Source organism: Rhinatrema bivittatum, chromosome 9 (assembly GCF_901001135.1).
Source record: "Rhinatrema bivittatum chromosome 9, aRhiBiv1.1, whole genome shotgun sequence".
In the NCBI taxonomy this organism is placed as follows: Eukaryota; Metazoa; Chordata; class Amphibia; order Gymnophiona; family Rhinatrematidae; genus Rhinatrema; species Rhinatrema bivittatum.
In genome coordinates this window covers 253880968-253900154 of record NC_042623.1, presented here as the reverse complement: position 1 = coordinate 253900154, position 19187 = coordinate 253880968, and the positions used below count along the sequence as shown (strand labels likewise).

At 44.1% G+C, this 19187-nt stretch overlaps 1 protein-coding gene across 9 annotated transcripts in view; it reads right to left on the bottom strand.

Moving 5' to 3' along the window:
- The window catches only part of LRRC34 (leucine rich repeat containing 34), a 91044-nt gene that overhangs the window by 19989 nt on the left and 51868 nt on the right, over window positions 1–19187 (bottom strand). For 7 of the 9 annotated variants that reach the window (XM_029616540.1, XM_029616533.1, XM_029616535.1 and 4 more), the window contains 2 exons: window positions 16055–16210; window positions 3965–4091 (listed from right to left, as the gene is read on the bottom strand). In XM_029616540.1, coding sequence (XP_029472400.1) covers window positions 3965–4091; window positions 16055–16210 — 283 coding nt within the window. The remainder of the gene's footprint in view (window positions 1–3964; window positions 4092–16054; window positions 16211–19187) is intronic. The other 2 variants (XM_029616537.1, XM_029616539.1) reach the window with 2 other exon arrangements.

Sequence of the window (19187 nt, the reverse complement as noted above, 5' to 3'; positions counted from 1 at the left end):
TTGGCAGACAAGCTGAGTCGCGCCTTTCAACCACATGAGTGGTCCCTCGACCCCACAGTGGCGGACTCAATATTCCGTTTGGGTTATCCTCACATAGACCTCTATGCGTCACCTCAAAACCGCAAAGTAGAGAACTTTTGCTCGCTCACTCGCAGCCAACACTCTCAGCCAAGAGATGTGTTTTCCCTCCACTTCCACTTCTCTTGAAGACTCTCGTGAAGTTATGTCAGGACAAGGGAAGCATGATCCTGATAGCACCTCACTGGCCTCGCCAAGTGTGGTTTCCAATACTTCAGGACCTCTCCATTCGCAGGCACATTCCCTTGGGAAAGGACCCGCTTCTGATCACTCAGAACGACGGGTGCCTACGCCACCCCAATCTTCAGGCCTTGTCCCTGATAGCCTGGATGTTGAAAGGTTAATTCTTCAGCCACTTAACCTTTTGGAGCCAGTTTCCCATGTCCTGATTGCTTCACGGAAGCCTTCCACAAGAAAATCTTATCTTTACAAATGGAACAGGTTTAAATCATGGTGTTCTTCTTAATCCCTTGATTCCTTTACCTGTTCCACCACAAAGTTTCTAGACTATCTCTGGCACTTGTCAGAATCAGGTCTAAAAACTTCCTCCATCAGAATGCATGTCAGTGCGGTGACCGCCTTCCATAAAGGTATCGGGGACGTTCCTATTTCAGTACAACCCCTCATAACATGTTTTCTGAAGGGCTTGCTTCACCTCAAGCCTCCACTGCGCCCTCTGGCCCCTTCTTGGGACCTCAATCTGGTTTTGGGGCGGCTCATGAAACCACCATTTGAGCCTCTCCAATCCTGTGATCTTCGCTATCTCACATGGAAAATGATTTTTCTTTTGGCAATAACATCTGCTCGCAGAGTTAGTGAGTTACAGGCCCTAGTTACCTATCCTCCTTACACTAAACTTCTGCAGGACCGGGCAGTACTCCGCACTCACCCTAAGTTCTTACCTAAGGTAGTTTTGGAGTTTCACATTAATCAATCCATTATACTGCCTACCTTCTTTCCCAGACCCCACTCCAATCCAGGAGAACAGGGTCTGCATACCTTTGACTGTAAACGTGCTCTGGCATTCTATCTAGAACATACAGCTGCCCACAGGAAAAGCACTCAATTGTTTGTCTCTTTCCATTCCATCAAATTGGGGCAGCTTGTGGGTAAGCAGACTCTGTCATCCTGGTTAGCGGACTGCATATCCTTTTGTTATCAACAAGCAGGCATTCCACTTCAAGACTGTGTTAAAGCACACTCTGTGAGGGCCATGGCGACTTCAGTAGCACACCTACGCTCGGTGCCGCTGCCTGACATTTGCAGGGCTGCTACCTGGAGTTTTCTCCATACCTTTACAGCCCATTATTGCTTAGACAAGGCCGGAAGACAAGATTCCATCTTCGGCCAGTCTGTCTTACGCAACCTTTTCGCAACCTGATGTACCAACACCCTTCCACCTGCCCGTTAGGGTTCAGGATGCCCTCTACCAAATTTCACCCTAGTCCTTGTGCCTGTTGCACATCTTGGGTACATTTGGTGCATTTCTCGGACATCCTCAGCTCGGTACTCACCCATATGTGAGGACTACCATCCTGCTTGTCCTGTGAGAGAGAAAATGTTGCTTACCTGTAACAGGTGTTCTCACAGGACAGCAAGATGTTAGTCCTCACGAAACCCACCAGCCACCCCGCGGTGTTGGGTTTGTTACGTTTTCTTATTTTATTTTTTGGCACTTCCTGTAGCTTTAAACAGGACTGAAGGAGGACCCCTGCTGGCTGCAGGTTTAGTGCCATGCTGGGCATTTCCAGTAGGTGCCAGTCAAAGTTCTAGAAACTTTGACAAAAGTGTTCCTTGATTGGGCTCCATCCTGTGATGTCACCCATATGTGAGGACTAACATCCTGCTGTCCTGTGAGAACACCTGTTACAGGTAAGCAACATTTGCTTTCCCTGTTTTCAGAAATGAGTAGCTATCACTACTACACAGTTTGTGAAGATTTCAGGTGCCTGAGAAAGGCCAGATTGAAGTATGTCTGGTTTTGTTTTTTTACTATATATCAAAGGAATTTTCTGTGGAGAGTATGGAATACAAAAGGAGAGGGGATATTAGCTTTGGATAAGACTTTAGAGACCACACCTTCAAAATGATATAAACTGAATAGAGGAGGGCCAGAGGGCACGGAGCAGGAGAGAGACCTTGGGGTGATAGTGTCTAATGATATGAAGTCTGCGAAACAATGCGACAAGGCGATAGCAAAAGCCAGAAGAATGCTGGGATGCATAGAGAGAGGAATATCGAGTAAGAAAAGGGAAGTGATTATCCCCTTGTACAGGTCCTTGGTGAGGCCACACCTGGAGTACTGTGTTCAGTTCTGGAGACCGTATCTACAAAGAGACAAGGACAAGATGGAAGCAGTACAGAGAAGGGCGACCAGGAAGGTGGAGGGTCTTCATAGGATGACATACGAGGAGAGATTGAAGAATCTAAATATGTACTCCCTGGAGGAAAGGAGGAGCAGGGGTAATATGATTCAGACTTTCAGATACTTGAAAAACTTTAATGATCCAAAGACAACGACAAACCTTTTCAGTCAGAAAAAAATCAGCAGAACCACAGGTCACGCGCTGAGGCTCCAGGGAGGAAGACTAAGAACCAATGTCAGGAAGTATTTCTTCACGGAAAGGGTGGTGGATGCCTGGTATGCCCTTCCGGAGGAAGTGGTGAAGTCTAAAACTGTGAACGACTTCAAAGGGGCGTGGGATAAACACTGTGGATCCATCAAGTCTAGAGGGCGTGAATAAAGTGGAGGCATTCAAACACTGCACGGAGCAGCAGTAGCCACAGCGGCATTCAAACACTGCACGGAGCGGCAGTAGCCACAGAGGCATTCAAACACTGCACGGAGCGGCAGTAGCCACAGAGGCATTCATGGAGCGGGATGCCAGTGGCCAGTAGTTGGTGTTCCACCTTCACGGAGCGGAAGGATGGAGGGCTGCTATTTCCAAAAAAAAACCAAACCAAAAACAAAAAATAAAAACGGGTGGGTAAGAGTATGGGGCAAGGAGGTGGCCTGCTTGTTACAGCGGTTGCTACCCCTAATTGAGCTGGATGTCACTTGGATGCAGATACAGAGCTGCTCTCTAAATTGGGTGGAGGGGAATTAGGGCTGGAGGGTATTGGAAGCCAATAGTAACAGGTGGGAGAGAGAAAAAGGGAAAAAAAATGGATAAAGTGCGTAGCTTGCTGGGCAGACTTGATGAGCCGTTTGGTCGTCTTCTGCTGTCATTTCTATGTTTCTATGTAAAACAGTCAACAGTCTTCATAATAAAGCAGATGGGGACAGATTTAAAGATCTAAACATGTCTACCCTGCAGGTAAAGGGGAAATAGAATATAGACATCTTTGAATATCTCCAAGGAGTTAATGCACAGGAAGCAGGCCTATTTCAATAGAAAGAAGGCTCTGGAATGAAAGGTGAGGGGGATGAAGAGGATAGATACAGGAGTAATCCAAGGAAATATATATATTTTTTTTCAGAAATAATGGCGGAAGTGGTGGTGAGGATAGTACCAAAATTCAAGAAACCATGGGACAAGCACAGAGGATCTCTAAGGAAGAGGAAAGGACTAAAGTTGAGCAGATAAGGATAGAGTATGTGGTCTATATCTATAGTCATCTTCTATAGTTTCTATGGGATATATATGCACTGCCTCAATTATATGAAAATATCTCATGCATATTCATTGAAGATAGCTTGACAACCAGACTGGCCAAGTAGGTCCTTGACAACATAATAATCAGAAACCAGCTCTGGGACCTGAACCCTGCTCTCCCTCAGGGCAAAACATAGCATTACCAGAGGGTCAATGGATTGGTCCTTTTTTTCCAACAATATTAAAAGAAAATGGTTTGAAGTAAAATATATCTGTGAATAAGTACATACCATACAACTGGCCTCATCAAACTTGTTTCCCCAAATATAAATGTATGAAAGTATCCGGTTTCTATTCAGTGACTTTGCAAGGGCTACAAGTCCGTTTCCTGTGATATTATTGCTCCCGACAGCTAACCTATTAAAACAGCGAGAGTGAAACAAACAAGCAAACTATAAAAAGGAAATGCTAAAATAAGGGCTTATGCTCTATAAAACTTTGAATTTTGGGCCAGCCTGATGGCAGTGCTGTACTTGCCTGTGCCCAAACCCTAGGTTCAATTTTCAGGCTCAACTTTTGATGGGAATCTCAGCCATTGCCCATTGGTGACATGTGCTGGCCAAGTTTGGGGTGTATGTGTACCAGATTCCAAAGGGAGCCATGATCTGTGATCCCTGGCCAAAACTATTACTGCAATGACCAGCCTAGGTGGAAGGTGGTAAGATAGGGGGGGAAATCATGGGTCACTGTGAATTGAGTCATGGAGCCATAGGTCAATAGAGGCCAGTTCTAAATGTCAAAAAAGCATAAGGAAACAACCATGGGTAGCCCAGTGACACAGGTGGTAAGTACGGTGCACTGCCTTTTATAACAATAGCTTTAAATCCCCCAGGTTTATAACAATAGTTTTAAATCCCCCGGGTTGACCTGGGCTGGGGTTGCTGTGTTCACAGCCCCTGGGAAGGGAGGGAGTCATGATCATTGTTTAAGGGTGAGAGCCAGTGGCTGGATTCAGGGCCCATGATTGCAGGGTTCTAGGAGTTCTGGTGCATGGCCCCTAGCTCAGAACCATCATTGCAATGAGTGGACTAAAAACATAAGTTGGGAGGCCACATAAAATAGAGGAAAATATCACTGACTAGTTGCAAATGAAGGCTCATGGTGCCAACCCCCCCCCCCCCCCCCCTCACAAATACAGTTCAACATTTTTAAGTACATTTTTGTATTTCAACCACATATGGATTAACAGGGAGTCAGGGTATTCAGCCTCTGGGAGCTATTAACAAAATAATTTTGCTGCGTAGAAACTGGAAAACACTTATCAAAGGTTAGAATGATGAGTGAAATTTTTATTGTTGGTTTGACTGTCTTGTCCTGTCATATCAAAGAGCAGCATTCCAGTATTTCCAGCATCTAGTCAGGGCGGACAGAAGCACCACACCAGGCTGGGCTGGTGCAAGGGTATTAGGCACCCCAGGAAAACATTACTGCCCTGGCACACCCCACCATTGACCTCCCCACCAAGAGTTTAAATTTATGCTTTTATAACAATAGATTTTACATGAAAAAGGACATTCTGAGGTAAAAATATAATATACATGTTATTAATTGCATGCATTGCTGTGGTGCCAGCACTCAAAACAATGGCAACCTTACCTATGAAAAGGCACATTGCAGACTAAAAAACACCAATACACCTCCTGTCAGAAAAACAAGAACAAGCTAAAGATCCCTCACAGAAATTACATGCTGCGGAACAGACCCGCACTAAATACAGATTAAAAAGACCATAAATTTAACCCTTTTCTCTGGATTGTCATTGTTTCCAAGGGCATACAAAATAATTTATAAAGGGGGCTGTCTCCAATCTTCTTGCAATCTCTGTCCCCAGGCAGTATTGTTCTCCCATGTGTGTTACCATAGCTCTTGGGACAGGTATACTTACAAACCAGGCTGTACCCTCTGGATGGGTGTTCAAATTAAAATTTATTGTGATCTTTCAAAAGAATCAATAGGTACAAAAAATAAGTGTCATTTTATACAGCTGAGGACACTGGATGTAGAGGCGGAATTTAAAAAATCTCTTACATCCATGGATGTGTCCCTCCAGGCTTTGGAACCTGCTTATTCTCCATGGTGTGGAATGATAATTATCCCAAGGTGGCTGCGGTATCCTAACCGTGATTGGATCCCTACCCCAAATATCTGAAGTCCACAAAAAAATCCCAAAAACCAACCTTTCAGTGTCCTGAGTCCCAGGGTGGAAGCTCTGTTTGGGGATGAGCAAGTTTGCTTACCGTAAATGGTGTTTTCCGTAGGTAGCAGATGAATTAGCCATGCTGTCTGTCTGGGATGTCCTCTGGTCCTGTAGGTGGCGGAGCTCTCAAAGTAAAGTTCTAAGTCTTTCTGTAGTGTGTGCCTGCTTGGCACCTCCCTCGGTCTCCTCAGTCCGTGATTAAGCAGATGATATGGTAGCAAGACTGTCCGGGGAGGTGGGAGGGTCAGCATGGCTAATTCATCTGCTATCTACAGAAAACAGTTTGCTTACCGTAGATAAGCAGCATGAATTAGCCATGCTGTCTGGGAGTCCCCCAGCTAGTGGCTTGAGCGACACATTTTGATCATGTTTGTGATGAGTTTCGTCATGCGCTCAAGACATTGGAGAAAAACATGCAGACAGTCCTTTGGTTCTTGAGTTAGGAGGTGCCCACTTCAAGGATCCTTGTGCCCATGTTAGCATTGACCACTGTGAGCCTGTCCAAGCAGTAATGGGTGGTGGTATGCAGCGAGGACCAGGTTGCAACCTTGCAAATGTCCACAATGTGCATGTCATGCAGGTGTGCTATGGAAGTCACCATAGCACATAGTTGGTGTTCTTTAAGTGATGACGCTAAGGATTCCAAGCGTTTCCGGTAGCAATATTGTATGCAGTTTGTGATCCAAGTTGATAGTGTCCTCTTGGAGACAGGTAAGCCTGGAACATTAGGGTTAAACGAGACGAATAGCTGCAATACTCTATTCTCTGAGGCCGTTCTTTGTTTATAGTAAGCAAGTGCACGCTTGCAATCCAGTCTGTGTAGTCTACGTTCTGCAGCATTGCTATGAGGCTTAGGGCAGAAGGTTGGAAGAGTGACAGACTGGTTGAGGTACAAAGATGAAACCACTTTAAGGAGGAAGGTAGGATGCGTGCGTAACGTGACCTTGTTGTGGTAGAATTCTAGATATGAAGAGTAGTGTACCAAGGCTTGTAGCTCACTGACACGTCTCGCAGAGGTAAGTGCTACTAGAAAGAGTATGCTCCAAGAATGGAATCTGGGATGGCAAGTATCCAGAGGCTTGAAAGGTGGTAACATGAGTTGTTCTAGTACAATGTTTAAGTCCCAAAGTACGGGGGGCTTCCAGATTGGTGAGCGTAGATGTAAAACCCCTTTCATAAACCTCGAAATTATTGGGTAAGAGGATATTGGTGCGTCATTGTGCAGAGAGTGATACGTTGCAATGGCACTTAGCTGGACTCTGACTGAGGCCGTGGCTAGCCCTTTTTGGTAGAGCAGATGAAGGTAACCTAATAGTCATTGTGGAGGACAGGTGAGTGGGTCTAGACCGCGGTCCGAGCACCAAGAGGCATACTGTGGCCATTTTCTTCTGTAATTTAATCTCATGGAGGGCTTTCTGGAATCCATCAGAATATCCTGGAGCTGAGGTGACAGGTCTAGGCTTTGGAATAACAGCCTTTCAATCTCCACGCTGTGAGATTCAGAGAGGAATGGAGTGGATGTAGGAGGGAGCCCCCTTCCTGGGTGAAGAGGCGAGGGTTGCTCCCCAGGGGGCTTGGTTATTCTACCGATAGTCCAATCAGGTATACATACCATGGCTGTCTGGGCCACACTGGAGCGATGAGAATGAGATCCACATTGTCTGTGATGCACTTCTGGACCATGCGAAAAATTTGCAGTATTGGAAGGAAGGCATACAGCAAGCCATCCGTCCAGTCTATTAGAAATGCATCCTGTCCTAGTCTCAGGGCACTTGGATATATCGAGCAGAAGGTCTGACCCTTGCAGTTGCACTCCGTAGCAAAGAGATCGATGCGTGGCCAGCCCCAGGTTTGAAAGAGTTTTTGAGTGCCACATTCTGATGAAGTTCCCATTCATGGGGTTGAAAAATCGTGCTCAGTTTGTCCGCTTTGGCGTTGTTGATGCCCAGTAGGTAGGTGGCTTGCAGGGTTATGGACCTTTTGTTTGTCCATTCCAGGATTTTTAAGAACATAAGAAATTGCCATGCTGGGTCAGACTAAGGGTCCATCAAGCTCAGCATCCTGTTTCCAACAGAGGCCAAACCAGGCCACAAGAACCTGGCAATTACCCAAACACTAAGAAGATCCCATGCTACTGATGTAATTAATAGCAGTGGCTATTCCCTAAGTAAACTTGATTAATAATAGTTAATGAACTTCTCCTCCAAGAATTTATCCAAACCTTTTTTGAACCCAGCTACACTAACTGCACTAACCACATCCTATGGCAACAAATTCCAGAGCTTAATTGTGCGTTGAGTGAAACAATTTTCTCCAATTAGTCTTAAATGTGCTTTTTGCTAACTTCATGGAATGCCCCCTAGTCCTTCTATTATTTGAAAGTGTAAATAACAGATTCACATCTACTCGTTCAAGTCCTCTCATGATCTTAAAGAGACAGAGAAAACTGGACATGACTTATATTACCCACCAAATATTTATTATGATACTGTTACAGTAATTTGATGGCACCTGTTTAATTGTTAGAATTCTAGACACTTTATACAACATATAGTTATGTGCCTTATTGTGAACTGTTGTGATGGCACCCGCTTAACGACGGTATAGAAAAGTTTTTAAATAAATAAAAAATAAATATCATATCCCCCCTCAGCCGTCTCTTCTCCAAGCTGAACAGCCCTCCTCCTTTATTGCCTCCTTGCACAGGGTCCAGGAACCTGACCCTCCTTCTTTGTTTATATAGAACATGGCCACTTGATTGACCGTGTGGATCATGACTGTTTTCCCTTCTAGTGTTTTTTCGAAGGCTCTCAGAGCATTTTGAATTGCTCTCAGTTCCAGTAGATTGATTTGCTGCGTGCGTTCTCAGGCGGACCATAGGCCCTGAGTCTGCAGGCGGATTAGGTGAGCACCCCATCTTTTGGTTGACGCGTCTGTATTGAGTATGATATGATGGACTGGGGGTTGTAGTGGGACTCCCACTGTGAGAGCTGTTGGTGTCAACCACCAGTCCAAGTCCTGCTTCATGCTGGGCGTGATGTGACGAGTGTAGAGAGACGGTTGGAGAACTAATTCCATTGCGTCTTTAGGCCCCATTGTAGAGGCCGCATGTGGAGACGTGTGTGTGGGACCACATAGATAGCTGCCGCCATATGTCCCAGGAGCGTTAAGATTTGGCGAGCAGGGGCAATGGCAGACTGCCGGAGGTGGTGCGCGAGCGTTGTCAAGTTGATTGCTCATGCTTCTGGAAGGAAGGCCCTGTCCATTGAGGTGTCGATATGGGCTCCAATAAACTGCAATGCTTGAGTGGGTTGCAGATTTGATTTTTCATAATTTATCATTAGGCCCAAACCATCCAAGCATTTGATGGTAGTAATGAGATTGTCTTGTAGAAGAAATGGGTTGGGAGCTAATAGAAGCCAATCGTCCAGATAGGGAAATATCTGGATTCTTTGTCATCGTAGGTGAACTACCGCTAGGCATTTGGTGAAAACTCTGGGAGCCAAGGAGAGGCCAAATGGGAGTACCTTTATTGAAAATGGCGGCTAGTGGCCATAAAGCAGAGGTACCGCCAGGAGGCCGGGTGCATTGGTATGTGGGAGTAAGCATCCTTGAGATCCATGGAACACATCTAGTCAAGCTGAATGAACGGAAGAATGACTTGAGGGACATCATCTTGAATTTTTCATCATCAAGTGCTTGTTGAGCGCTCGGAGATCCAGGATTGGACGTAACCATCCTGATTTCTTTGGAATGAGAAAATATTGGGAATAGAATCCTGTGTGAAATTGCGGTACAGGCAGTTCATGGATGCATTGTTGCTGGAGTAAGCTGTTGATCTCCAGGTTGGATTGGAAGTTGAAGGAGTATCCTTCTTTTATTATTTTCAATACCCAGAGATTGATTGTAATGGCTTCCCATGCAGGTAGGAAATGGGATAATCTACCTCCAACCGGTGGGTTTGGGTTCCTAAAAACTGTGTGATGGTTTCGGGGGATTGGGATCCTGTGGTGTCCGAGATTGTTTTGGAGTCCTCTGACACTGTCTAGCCCCTTGTGTTTGTGAACACTGAGGGCGAGAGAGTAATATGGTGGCTATGAGGCCGGATAAGGCCTGAAGGTCGGCGCTGATATGACAGCTTGCAGTAAGATTGATAATACCACCTGGAGGATGAAGGGTCAGATGGAGAGGTTAGAGACAGAATTGCCAGTTTTTGTTCTTTTAATTGGGTTACCATTTCCTGGAATTGGTCACCAAACAAATTATCGGGTAGGCAGGGCAGATTTGCTAATTTTTCATGCACATCCTCTTGGATGGCACTGGCTCTCGGCCATGCAAGTCTTCGAGCTGTGATGGCATTGGCTGTGGATCTTGCAGATGTTTCAAACCCCTTGTATACCATATGTATAATGTGCCGCAGGCCTTCCTCCATATAATGGAATTCTTCAGGGAGTTGCTGGTCCGTAGATCCTTCCTAAAGCTGGGTTTTAGTGATTGTAAACACTCGAATAGGTACTGGGTGATTACAAACTGGTGGTGTTGAATTTTTGTATTGAGTATTCCAATTTGGTATCCTCTTTTTCCGAAGTCTTCCATGTATTTCGAGTTTCTCCCAGGGGGCGTATTCGAATGCAGGTGAGACTTTAGAGCCTTTTGCATAGCTGACTCGACAACTACTGAAGCATGAGGCAATTGAACATGTGATTAGCCAGAAAATATTAAACATAGCGAACATGTATCTTGACATTATCAAACAACTGTTAAACCAAATGGAACTTGTAATTAATATAGAGAAAACTGAATTCCTTCATTTAGAAAGGAAAAAAAACATGGAGATCTCACACATCCCAATCACACTCAATAACAAACAAATAAGACTAGCAGAGAGTACGGAATCTAGGAGTAATAATTGACACAGAACTAAGCTTAAAACAACATATATCCCTAAAAGTAAAGGAAGGATACGCCAAACTCATGGTCCTAAGAAAACTTAAACCACTTCTATCAACCGCCAACTTTCGATCAGTACTGCAAGCGCTAATATTCGCAAGCACCGACTACTGCAATACTCTTCTACTAGGTTTACCATACACCTCCCTAAGACCACTACAAATCCTGCAAAACACAGCTGCAAGAGTATTAACTGGCAAAAGAAAAAATGATCACATCACTGAAACACTGGCTGAACTACACTGGCTCCCCATTGAACAAAGAATACAGTACAAAACACTATGCACCATACACAAATTAATACACAACGAAAACGCAGACTGGCTTAACACCGCCCTTCGCGTACACATCCCCAACAGAAACCTAAGATCAGCCAACAAGGCACTACTAACCATTCCATCAGTCAAAATAGCGAGACTAACAAAGGTAAGAGAGAGAGCATTATCATTAGCAGGTCCCATACTATGGAACTCCATGCCCTTGGAGTTAAGATTACAAAGAGAAAACAAAACATTTAGGAAAAACCTAAAAACCTGGCTATTTAAACAAGCTTTTCAAAAAGAGAAGGGAGAATGAAACCAGGGAAGTGCATGGTACGAACAAAAAACACCCAACCAAACAGTAATTACTAAGGGTGTAGTTTTTAAGTGAACTCTGCAGTAAAGGATAAAGCTACAATTAGAGAATGAGTCCTGTACTCAAACTGCTATAGAATTGAACTAGACATGTTTTTTCAACCGCATTTAATAATTCATCTTGCTTAAAAAATGTTACCAAACCGTACGGCACCCATGTAAAATGTAAGATTACAATAGCATTACCTTATGTGCCTTTATGTAAACCGTTGTGACGGTACCCATCTTAACGATGGTATAGAAAAAGATATAAATAAATAAATAAATAAGCTAGGAGCAGTGTATACCTAAGTAAAAAGGTTGAAAAGTTCAGTTCAGTTATTCACCTTGGAAAGGTGGAAGGGTAGTGTGATTTGGTTTGATTAGGTACCAACATTTGTTAATCAAGAGAGCAGTGAGTCACTCTGGCTGACTAACTGAAGTTAGACTGTTTGTATTTCCCAATCCTCCCACCCCTCGCTCACCTACCCCTGGCTCATCCTTTAATTTATAGGCAGCTGCCACTTACAAACAACCCCCCCCCCCACCTTATTGAGAGTTTGATCATTCCCCTGTAGTCCACTACTAGACATATAGTGAATTCACTAATACATTTAAAGGACGTTAATTAGACACATTCCTACTCCCATAGCAACCTAAAACTTAAGTAGGAATTGAACAAATTTGAGATGAAGGCAGCAGTCCAGCAGCAAGAGGGGGGCTTCCCAGTCTTCTGCATTGAAAGTCACATGTATGATTTTTTACCCACCGGTGAGAAATTGTACATGTGCATATGATGCAAAGAGCTCCTGGCTCTCAGAGAACGAGTCTGATCTCTGGAGGCTAGAGTGGCAGACCTGGAGGAGCTGAGGCAGACAAGAGGTATATAGATGAGACCTTCAGGGACATAGTAGCCAACTCCCAACTTCAGACTGGCAGCCCTGGTGCTGCCTTGGAGGAAAAAAGTCTCATGATTGGAGAGCATCAACCTGATGCAGCAGGAAAGGATCCTGTAGCAAGGACCTGCTCACCAGGTGATGCATTGTCTTCGCACCGATGATATCTCCCCAAGACCTACTGCCCAGGAGGGAAGGGTTAGGTTGGCCGTCATAGTTGGTGATTTGATTATTAGGAATGTAGACTGCTGGGTGGCTGGTGGGCGTGAGGATCGCCTGGTAACATGCCTACCTGGTGCGAAGGTGGCAGACCTCACACGCAACTTAGATAGGATTTTAGACAGTGCTGGGAATGAGCCGGCTGTCTTGGTACATGTGGGCACCAACGAAATAGAAAAATGTGGGTGGGAGGTTCTGGAAGCCAAATTTAGGCTCTTAGGTAGAAAGCTTAAATCCAGAACCTCCAGGGTAGCATTCTCTGAAATGCTCCCTGTTCCATGCGCAGGTCACCAGAAGCAGGCAGAGCTCCGGAGTCTCGGTGCGTGGATGAGAAGATGGTGCAAGGAAGAGGGATTCAGTTTTGTTAGGAACTGGGGAACCTTTTGGGGAAGGGGGAGTCTCTTCTAAAGGGTTGGGCTCCACCTTAACCAGGATGGAACTAGACTGCTGGCACTAACCTTTAAAAAGGAGACAGAGCAGCTTTTAAACTAGAACAAAGGGGAAAGCCGACAGTCGCTCAGCAGCGCATGGTTCGGAGAGAGGTATCTTCAAAGGATACTAATGATGCATTAGAATTAGGGCATCCTCACAGTGAGGTTTCAATTATAAGAAAAGTAGTCCAAGTGCCTGTAACCAAAAACTCACCTGAGCGAAAAAATTCTAACTTTTCCCTATCAATTAAAAAGCAGAATGAAAATACAAACAAAAAACAAACTGTGAAATGTTTGTATGCTAATGCCAGAAGTCTAAGAAGTAAGATGGGAGAATTAGAATGTATAGCAGTGAATGATGACATAGACTTAATTGGCATCTCGGAGACATGGTGGAAGGAGGACAACCAATGGGACAGTGCTATACTGGGGTACAAATTATATCGCAAAGACAGAGAGGAGCACCCGGGAGGCGGTGTGGCACTTTATGTCCAGGATGGCATAGAGTCCAACAGGATAAACATCCTGCATGAGACTAAATGCACAATCGAATCTTTATGGGTAGAAATCCCTTGTGTGTCGGGGAAGACTATAGTGATAGGGGTATACTACCGTCCACCTGGTCAAGATGGTGAGACGGACAATGGAATGCTGAGGGAAATTAGGGAAGCTAACCAAATTGGTAGTGCGGAAATAATGGGAGATTTCAATTACCCCTATATTGACTGGGTAAATGTATCATCGGTACATGCTAGAGATATAAAGTTCCTGGATGGAATAAATGACATTTTTATGGAGCAATTGGTTCAGGAACCGACAAGAGGGGGAGCAATTTTAGATCTAATTCTCAGTGGAGCACAGGATTTGGTGAGAGAGGTAACGGTGGTGGGGCCGCTTGGCAATAGTGATCATAATATGATCAAATTTGAATTAATGACTGGAAGGAGGACAGTAAGCAAATCCACAGCTCTCGTGTTAAACTTTCAAAAGGGAAACTTTGAAAAAATGAGAAAAATTGTTAGAAAAAAACTGAGAGGCAGCTACAAAGTTAAAAAGTGTACAAGAGGCGTGGTCATTGTAAAAAAAAAAAAAAAAAAAAAGCATCCTAGAAGCACAGTCCAGATGTATTCCACACATTAAAAAAGGTGGAAAGAAGGCAAAACGATTACCAGCATGGTTAAAAGGGGAGGTAAAAGAAGCTATATTAGCCAAAATATCTTCATTCAAAAATTGGAAGGATCCAAAAGAAGAAAATATGATAATACATAAGCACTAGCAAGTTAAATGTAAGACATTGATAAGACAGGCTAAGCGAGAATTTGAAAAGAAGTTGGCCACAGAGGCAAAAACTCACAGTAAAAACATTTTTAAATATATCTGAAGCAGAAAGCCTGTGAGGGAGACAGTTGGACCATTAGATGATTGAGGGGTTAAAGGGGCACTTAGAGAAGATAAGGTCATCGCGGAAAGATTAAATGATTTCTTTGCTTCGGTGTTTATTGAAGAGTATGTTGGGGAGATACCTGTTCTGGAGAAGATTTTCATGGGTAATGATTCGGATGGACTGAACCAAATCACAGTGAACCTAGAAGATGTGGTAGGCCTGATTGACAAACTGAAAAGTAGTAAATTACCTGGACTAGATGGTATACACCCCAGAGTTCTGAAGGAACTAAAAAATGAAATTTCAGCCCTATTATTAAAAATTTGTAATCTATCATTAAAATCATCCATTGTACCTGAAGACTGGAGGATAGCTAATGTAACCCCAATATTTAAAAAGGGCTCCAGGGGCGATCCAGGACCCTCCCCTCCCCCCACCTTGCAGGAGCCACGGGTAGCAGTGGCCTTCTTCCACCTTCCTTCCAGCATTGAAGATCATCGCTGCCTGAAAACTATGTGTGTGTATGAGAGAGAGAAAGCCTGGAGGAGTGTACGAGAGAGAGCCTGCATGTATGTATGAGACAGCCTGCGTGTGTGTGTGCAAGAGAGCCTGCACGTGTATGAAAGAGAGCTATCCAGCATAGCTCTCTGCTTCAACAGCAGGGGAGGAAGACCGATACTTCATGCATATTCAGCATAGCTCCCTGCTTCAATGGCAGGGAGAATGAAGAAAAGTGGATCTATATACAGAAAACAACCACAAGGACTGAATTACATAGTCTGGGTAAACAAATAAGCATGGGTGTAGCTTGCTTACTGCGGCAGTTACTACCCCTAACTAATTAAGCTAGAAATTTCACTTAGATGCAGTTCCAACACTGCTCTCTACATTAATGGTGGGGGTGGAAAAGAAATAGAAACAAAAGGTTACTAAGAGCCAAGAGAAACAGATAAGTATGAGAAGAAAAAAAAAAGTGTGAAGCTTTCTGGGCAGACTGGATGGGCCGTTGGTCTTCTGCTGTCATTTCTATGTTTCTAATTATCACAATAACATGAATTTTTATCTCAGAATGTCCTTTTTCATGTAAAATCTATTGTTATAAATGCAAAATTTTAAAGTGTCGATGGGGAGGCCAATGGCGGGGGGGGGGGGGGGGGGGGGGGCGGAGTGCTAGACTATAAGGTTCACCTAGGGCATTTAACGCCCTTGCACCAGCTCTGCATCCTGCTGTCTTAATCACATTCAGGACCCAGTACTGTGGCTCAGCTTGTAGTACTGTAGCATGGATTTAGATCCTTTGGTGATATTCTCAGGCCCAGGGTGTGAAGACAACCTGCCACCACTGGGAAAGGTCTGCTAGTTATTAAGAATTGCTGAGGATTTCCAGGCCCTCGGCTCAGCAAGGGTATCATAAGCTGCCAAGGAATGTTGTCCAGAATGGGGGGAATGACAAGCTACTGAGGGAGAAAGCAGTGAAAAGAAAATCATAATCAAAAGAATTAAAATGCAGTTTCTTAGGAAGCTTTATATTTGTCCACTGTTTTGATCATGATCTTTAATTTACTTTCAACCTGACATAGGCCTAATACAGTAGATCATTGATATAGCATGTTTTTTATTAATACTAACGCTTTCAGAGTATTGTTATAAATGGCAATAGCTTCACTTAGATAGATTGCACCATCATCTTCCATTCTGTTTGAAGTAAGATCTAATATTTCCAGAACTGTATTCTGTTCCAACAGTTTAGCCAAACACTTCACACCATCACGAGTTATTCTGTTGCTGCAAAAGAAACAAATAATCAGCTGTGTGGTTAAAATGTAAATACTGTTTGGGATTTGGGGATTATGCCACAGATATTCTCCAGTGTACAAGAAATGTTTTGAAAATCACATTGCTGGAGCCATAAGTGACACATAGAAAGCAAAATTAAATAGTAATTCTGACTGTAGCAAAATTTTATTTTATACATTTTTAATGTAAAAGTTTTACTACAGTGCTTTTCTGCCTTTAGCTTTCTTGTTCTGCTTGTCCTTCCTGCTAGAGCTCTTTACTCCTTATGTAACTGCTACCTGAAAGTCATTATGCATACCCTCCAATATTTTAACAACTCTCCCACTACTATTTCCCAGAAATAGGATGCAGTGCTTGCACTAACTGAAGAACCAGCTCTCGTAACAGCATACCTGTCACCTAGAATCGTTCAGCATGAAAGGATTTTTGTTTCAGGTGGGGGAATTTTGTTTTGTTTGTTTTTTTTGGGGGGGGGGGGGAGGAGGGTGCCAAGCAGCTTTCACACCCATTGGGTCCAATCACCCCAATTTGCAGATAGGGCACCATGTCCCTTCATTCATACTACCCTTAATTTACCATTTTTTAAAGTCATCTTTATCCTCTTAGCCAAGCCAGTATAGCAACAGCTGAGAGGCATGGGCCACATTTCCCATGAGAATTTGGTACAAGTGTATTCTTGAGCCAGCCAGTGGGTGTTATTGTTGAACAGTAGCTGAGATTCATCTTCTCCTTGGGGGCTATATGAACATGAAAGTTAGTATAGTTAAAAGCAGCATATATTTCCCTTTTGGCCTAATTTTTATATATTCCCTTTTTTACTATAGACAATAGTAGTTAATATTTTTTTTAGTTAGATCATTTAATCTTGTTTTTTACCATACCTTTCTTTTAGAAGTCAGCAGAATTCAAAGAAGTCCTGGTTTTCTCTGTCCAGCTGACTTTTCACTTTAAGGTCTATTATATAAACTTCCTGCTACTTTTCTGCTCTGTGCAGTAAGGATAGAGGGGAAACTAGTTTTCTTAAGGCAGATGGTGGGTTAGTCCAAATTTCTGGGTTTGCTTCCCTTCCAGCAGATGGAGACAGAGAAAGCTTTACTGACATTGCTACTTAACCATACGTGCCACCTGCAGTTCCTCAGTATTTATCTATATCCAAGCCAAACACAGTAAAAAGGAAAATCGTCTAAACTTTTAAACAGTTACAAAAACATGAATATCTGAAAATACTCTGCATTAAAAACTAGATGAGCGGATGACCCTCCCCCTCAATAGACTGGGTGGGTTCTGGACTGATCCGTGGTACTACAGGAACAAAAATTAGCAGGTAAAAAACAATTTTCCTTTCCCTGCACATACCCGGATCAGTCCAGACTCCTGGGATGTACCAAAGCTCCCTAGACAGGGTGAGACCTGGAGAGTCCCACTCCCAGGACACTTGCCAAAGAATGGGGAGTCCGTATCGCCCACATCCAGACAATAGTGTCTAGCAAAAGTATGCAGCAACTTCCAAGTTGCTGCTCTGCAAATTTCTTGGGGTGGGAAACTAGCTGAGCTTCCGCCCGTGAACGTGTTGGATGAGCACATAACCCCTCTGGGACTGGCCGGCCTCGTAGAATGTAGGTGGAACCAATAGCCTCCTTAAGCCAACGAGCAATGGTAGCCTCAGAAACCTGAAAACTTCTCTTGGGGCCGCTCCACAGAACAAAGAGGTGATCTGATCTAAAGTCATTTGTGACCTTGAGGTAAAGTAATAAAGCTCTTCGGACATCAACAACCTGACTTCCCTCGCATGAGGAGTAGACGCGTCCAGCATGGGAAAGGCTGGAAGTTCCATGGTCTGATTCACATGGAACTCAGATACCACTTTCGGCAAAAAAGAAGGTACTGTGTTCAACGAGACCCCCCGAATTCAAAATCTGAAGGAATGGATCACGACATGACAGTGCCTGCAACTCAGAAATCCTCCTAGTGGAACATATGGCACCCGGAAAAACCACCTTCAGAGTCAAGTCCTTCAAAGTAGCCCTCCGAAGCGGTTCAAAAGGAGCCTCACATAAACCCCTGAACACAAGATTAAGATTCCAGGATGGACAAATTCGTCAAAGTGGAGGACGCAAATTCTTCGCCCCTCGAAGAAAGCGGAGGATGTCCGGATGTGCAGAAATAGATGAACCATCAATCTTACCACAAAGGCAATCTAGGGCCGCTATTTTCACTTTAAATGAGCTAAGAGACCAGCCTTTGGCAAAACCATCCTGTAAAAAGGACAAAATGTCAGAGACAGATGACCTGAGAGGATGAACTTCGTTAGCGATACTTCAGGACTCAAAAACTTTCCAAATCCGTACATAGGAAAGATTAGTAGACTTTCTCCTGGCTTGCAACAATGTAGTAATATCCGCCTCAGGATAGCCCCTGCACCTTAACCTTTGCCTCACAAAAGCCAGGCCACTAGACAAAAGCAAGCAGCCTGGTCGGAATATATGGGTCCCTGGTTGAGAAGGCCCTCCAGATGACCCAACTGAATTGGTTCGTTTACCACCAAATTGATCAAATCTGCGAACCATGGACTGCGCGGCCGCTTCGGCACTACCAAGATCACTTCTCCCTGATGTTTTTCTATGCGACGCAACACCTTTCCCACGAGAGGTCAAGGAGGAAAGACAGAGTAGAACTCCTCTCGGCCAAGGAAGTACCAGCTCATCGACACCCTCGGCCCTGTGCTCTTGCCTTCAACAGAAAAACGGATGTGCTTTGGCATTCTGATGAGAAACTATTAGATCTACAGGGGGAGGTCCCAACCGCTCGCAAATGAGTTGCATCGCTGACTCCAACTCCCACTCACCCGGATCTAATACCGTTCGACTCAAGAAATCCATTTGAACGTTCTCGACCCTGGCAATGTGGGATGCCTCTATGTGCTCCAGGTGGTGTTCTGCCCAATAAATCAACTTCTGTGCCTCCT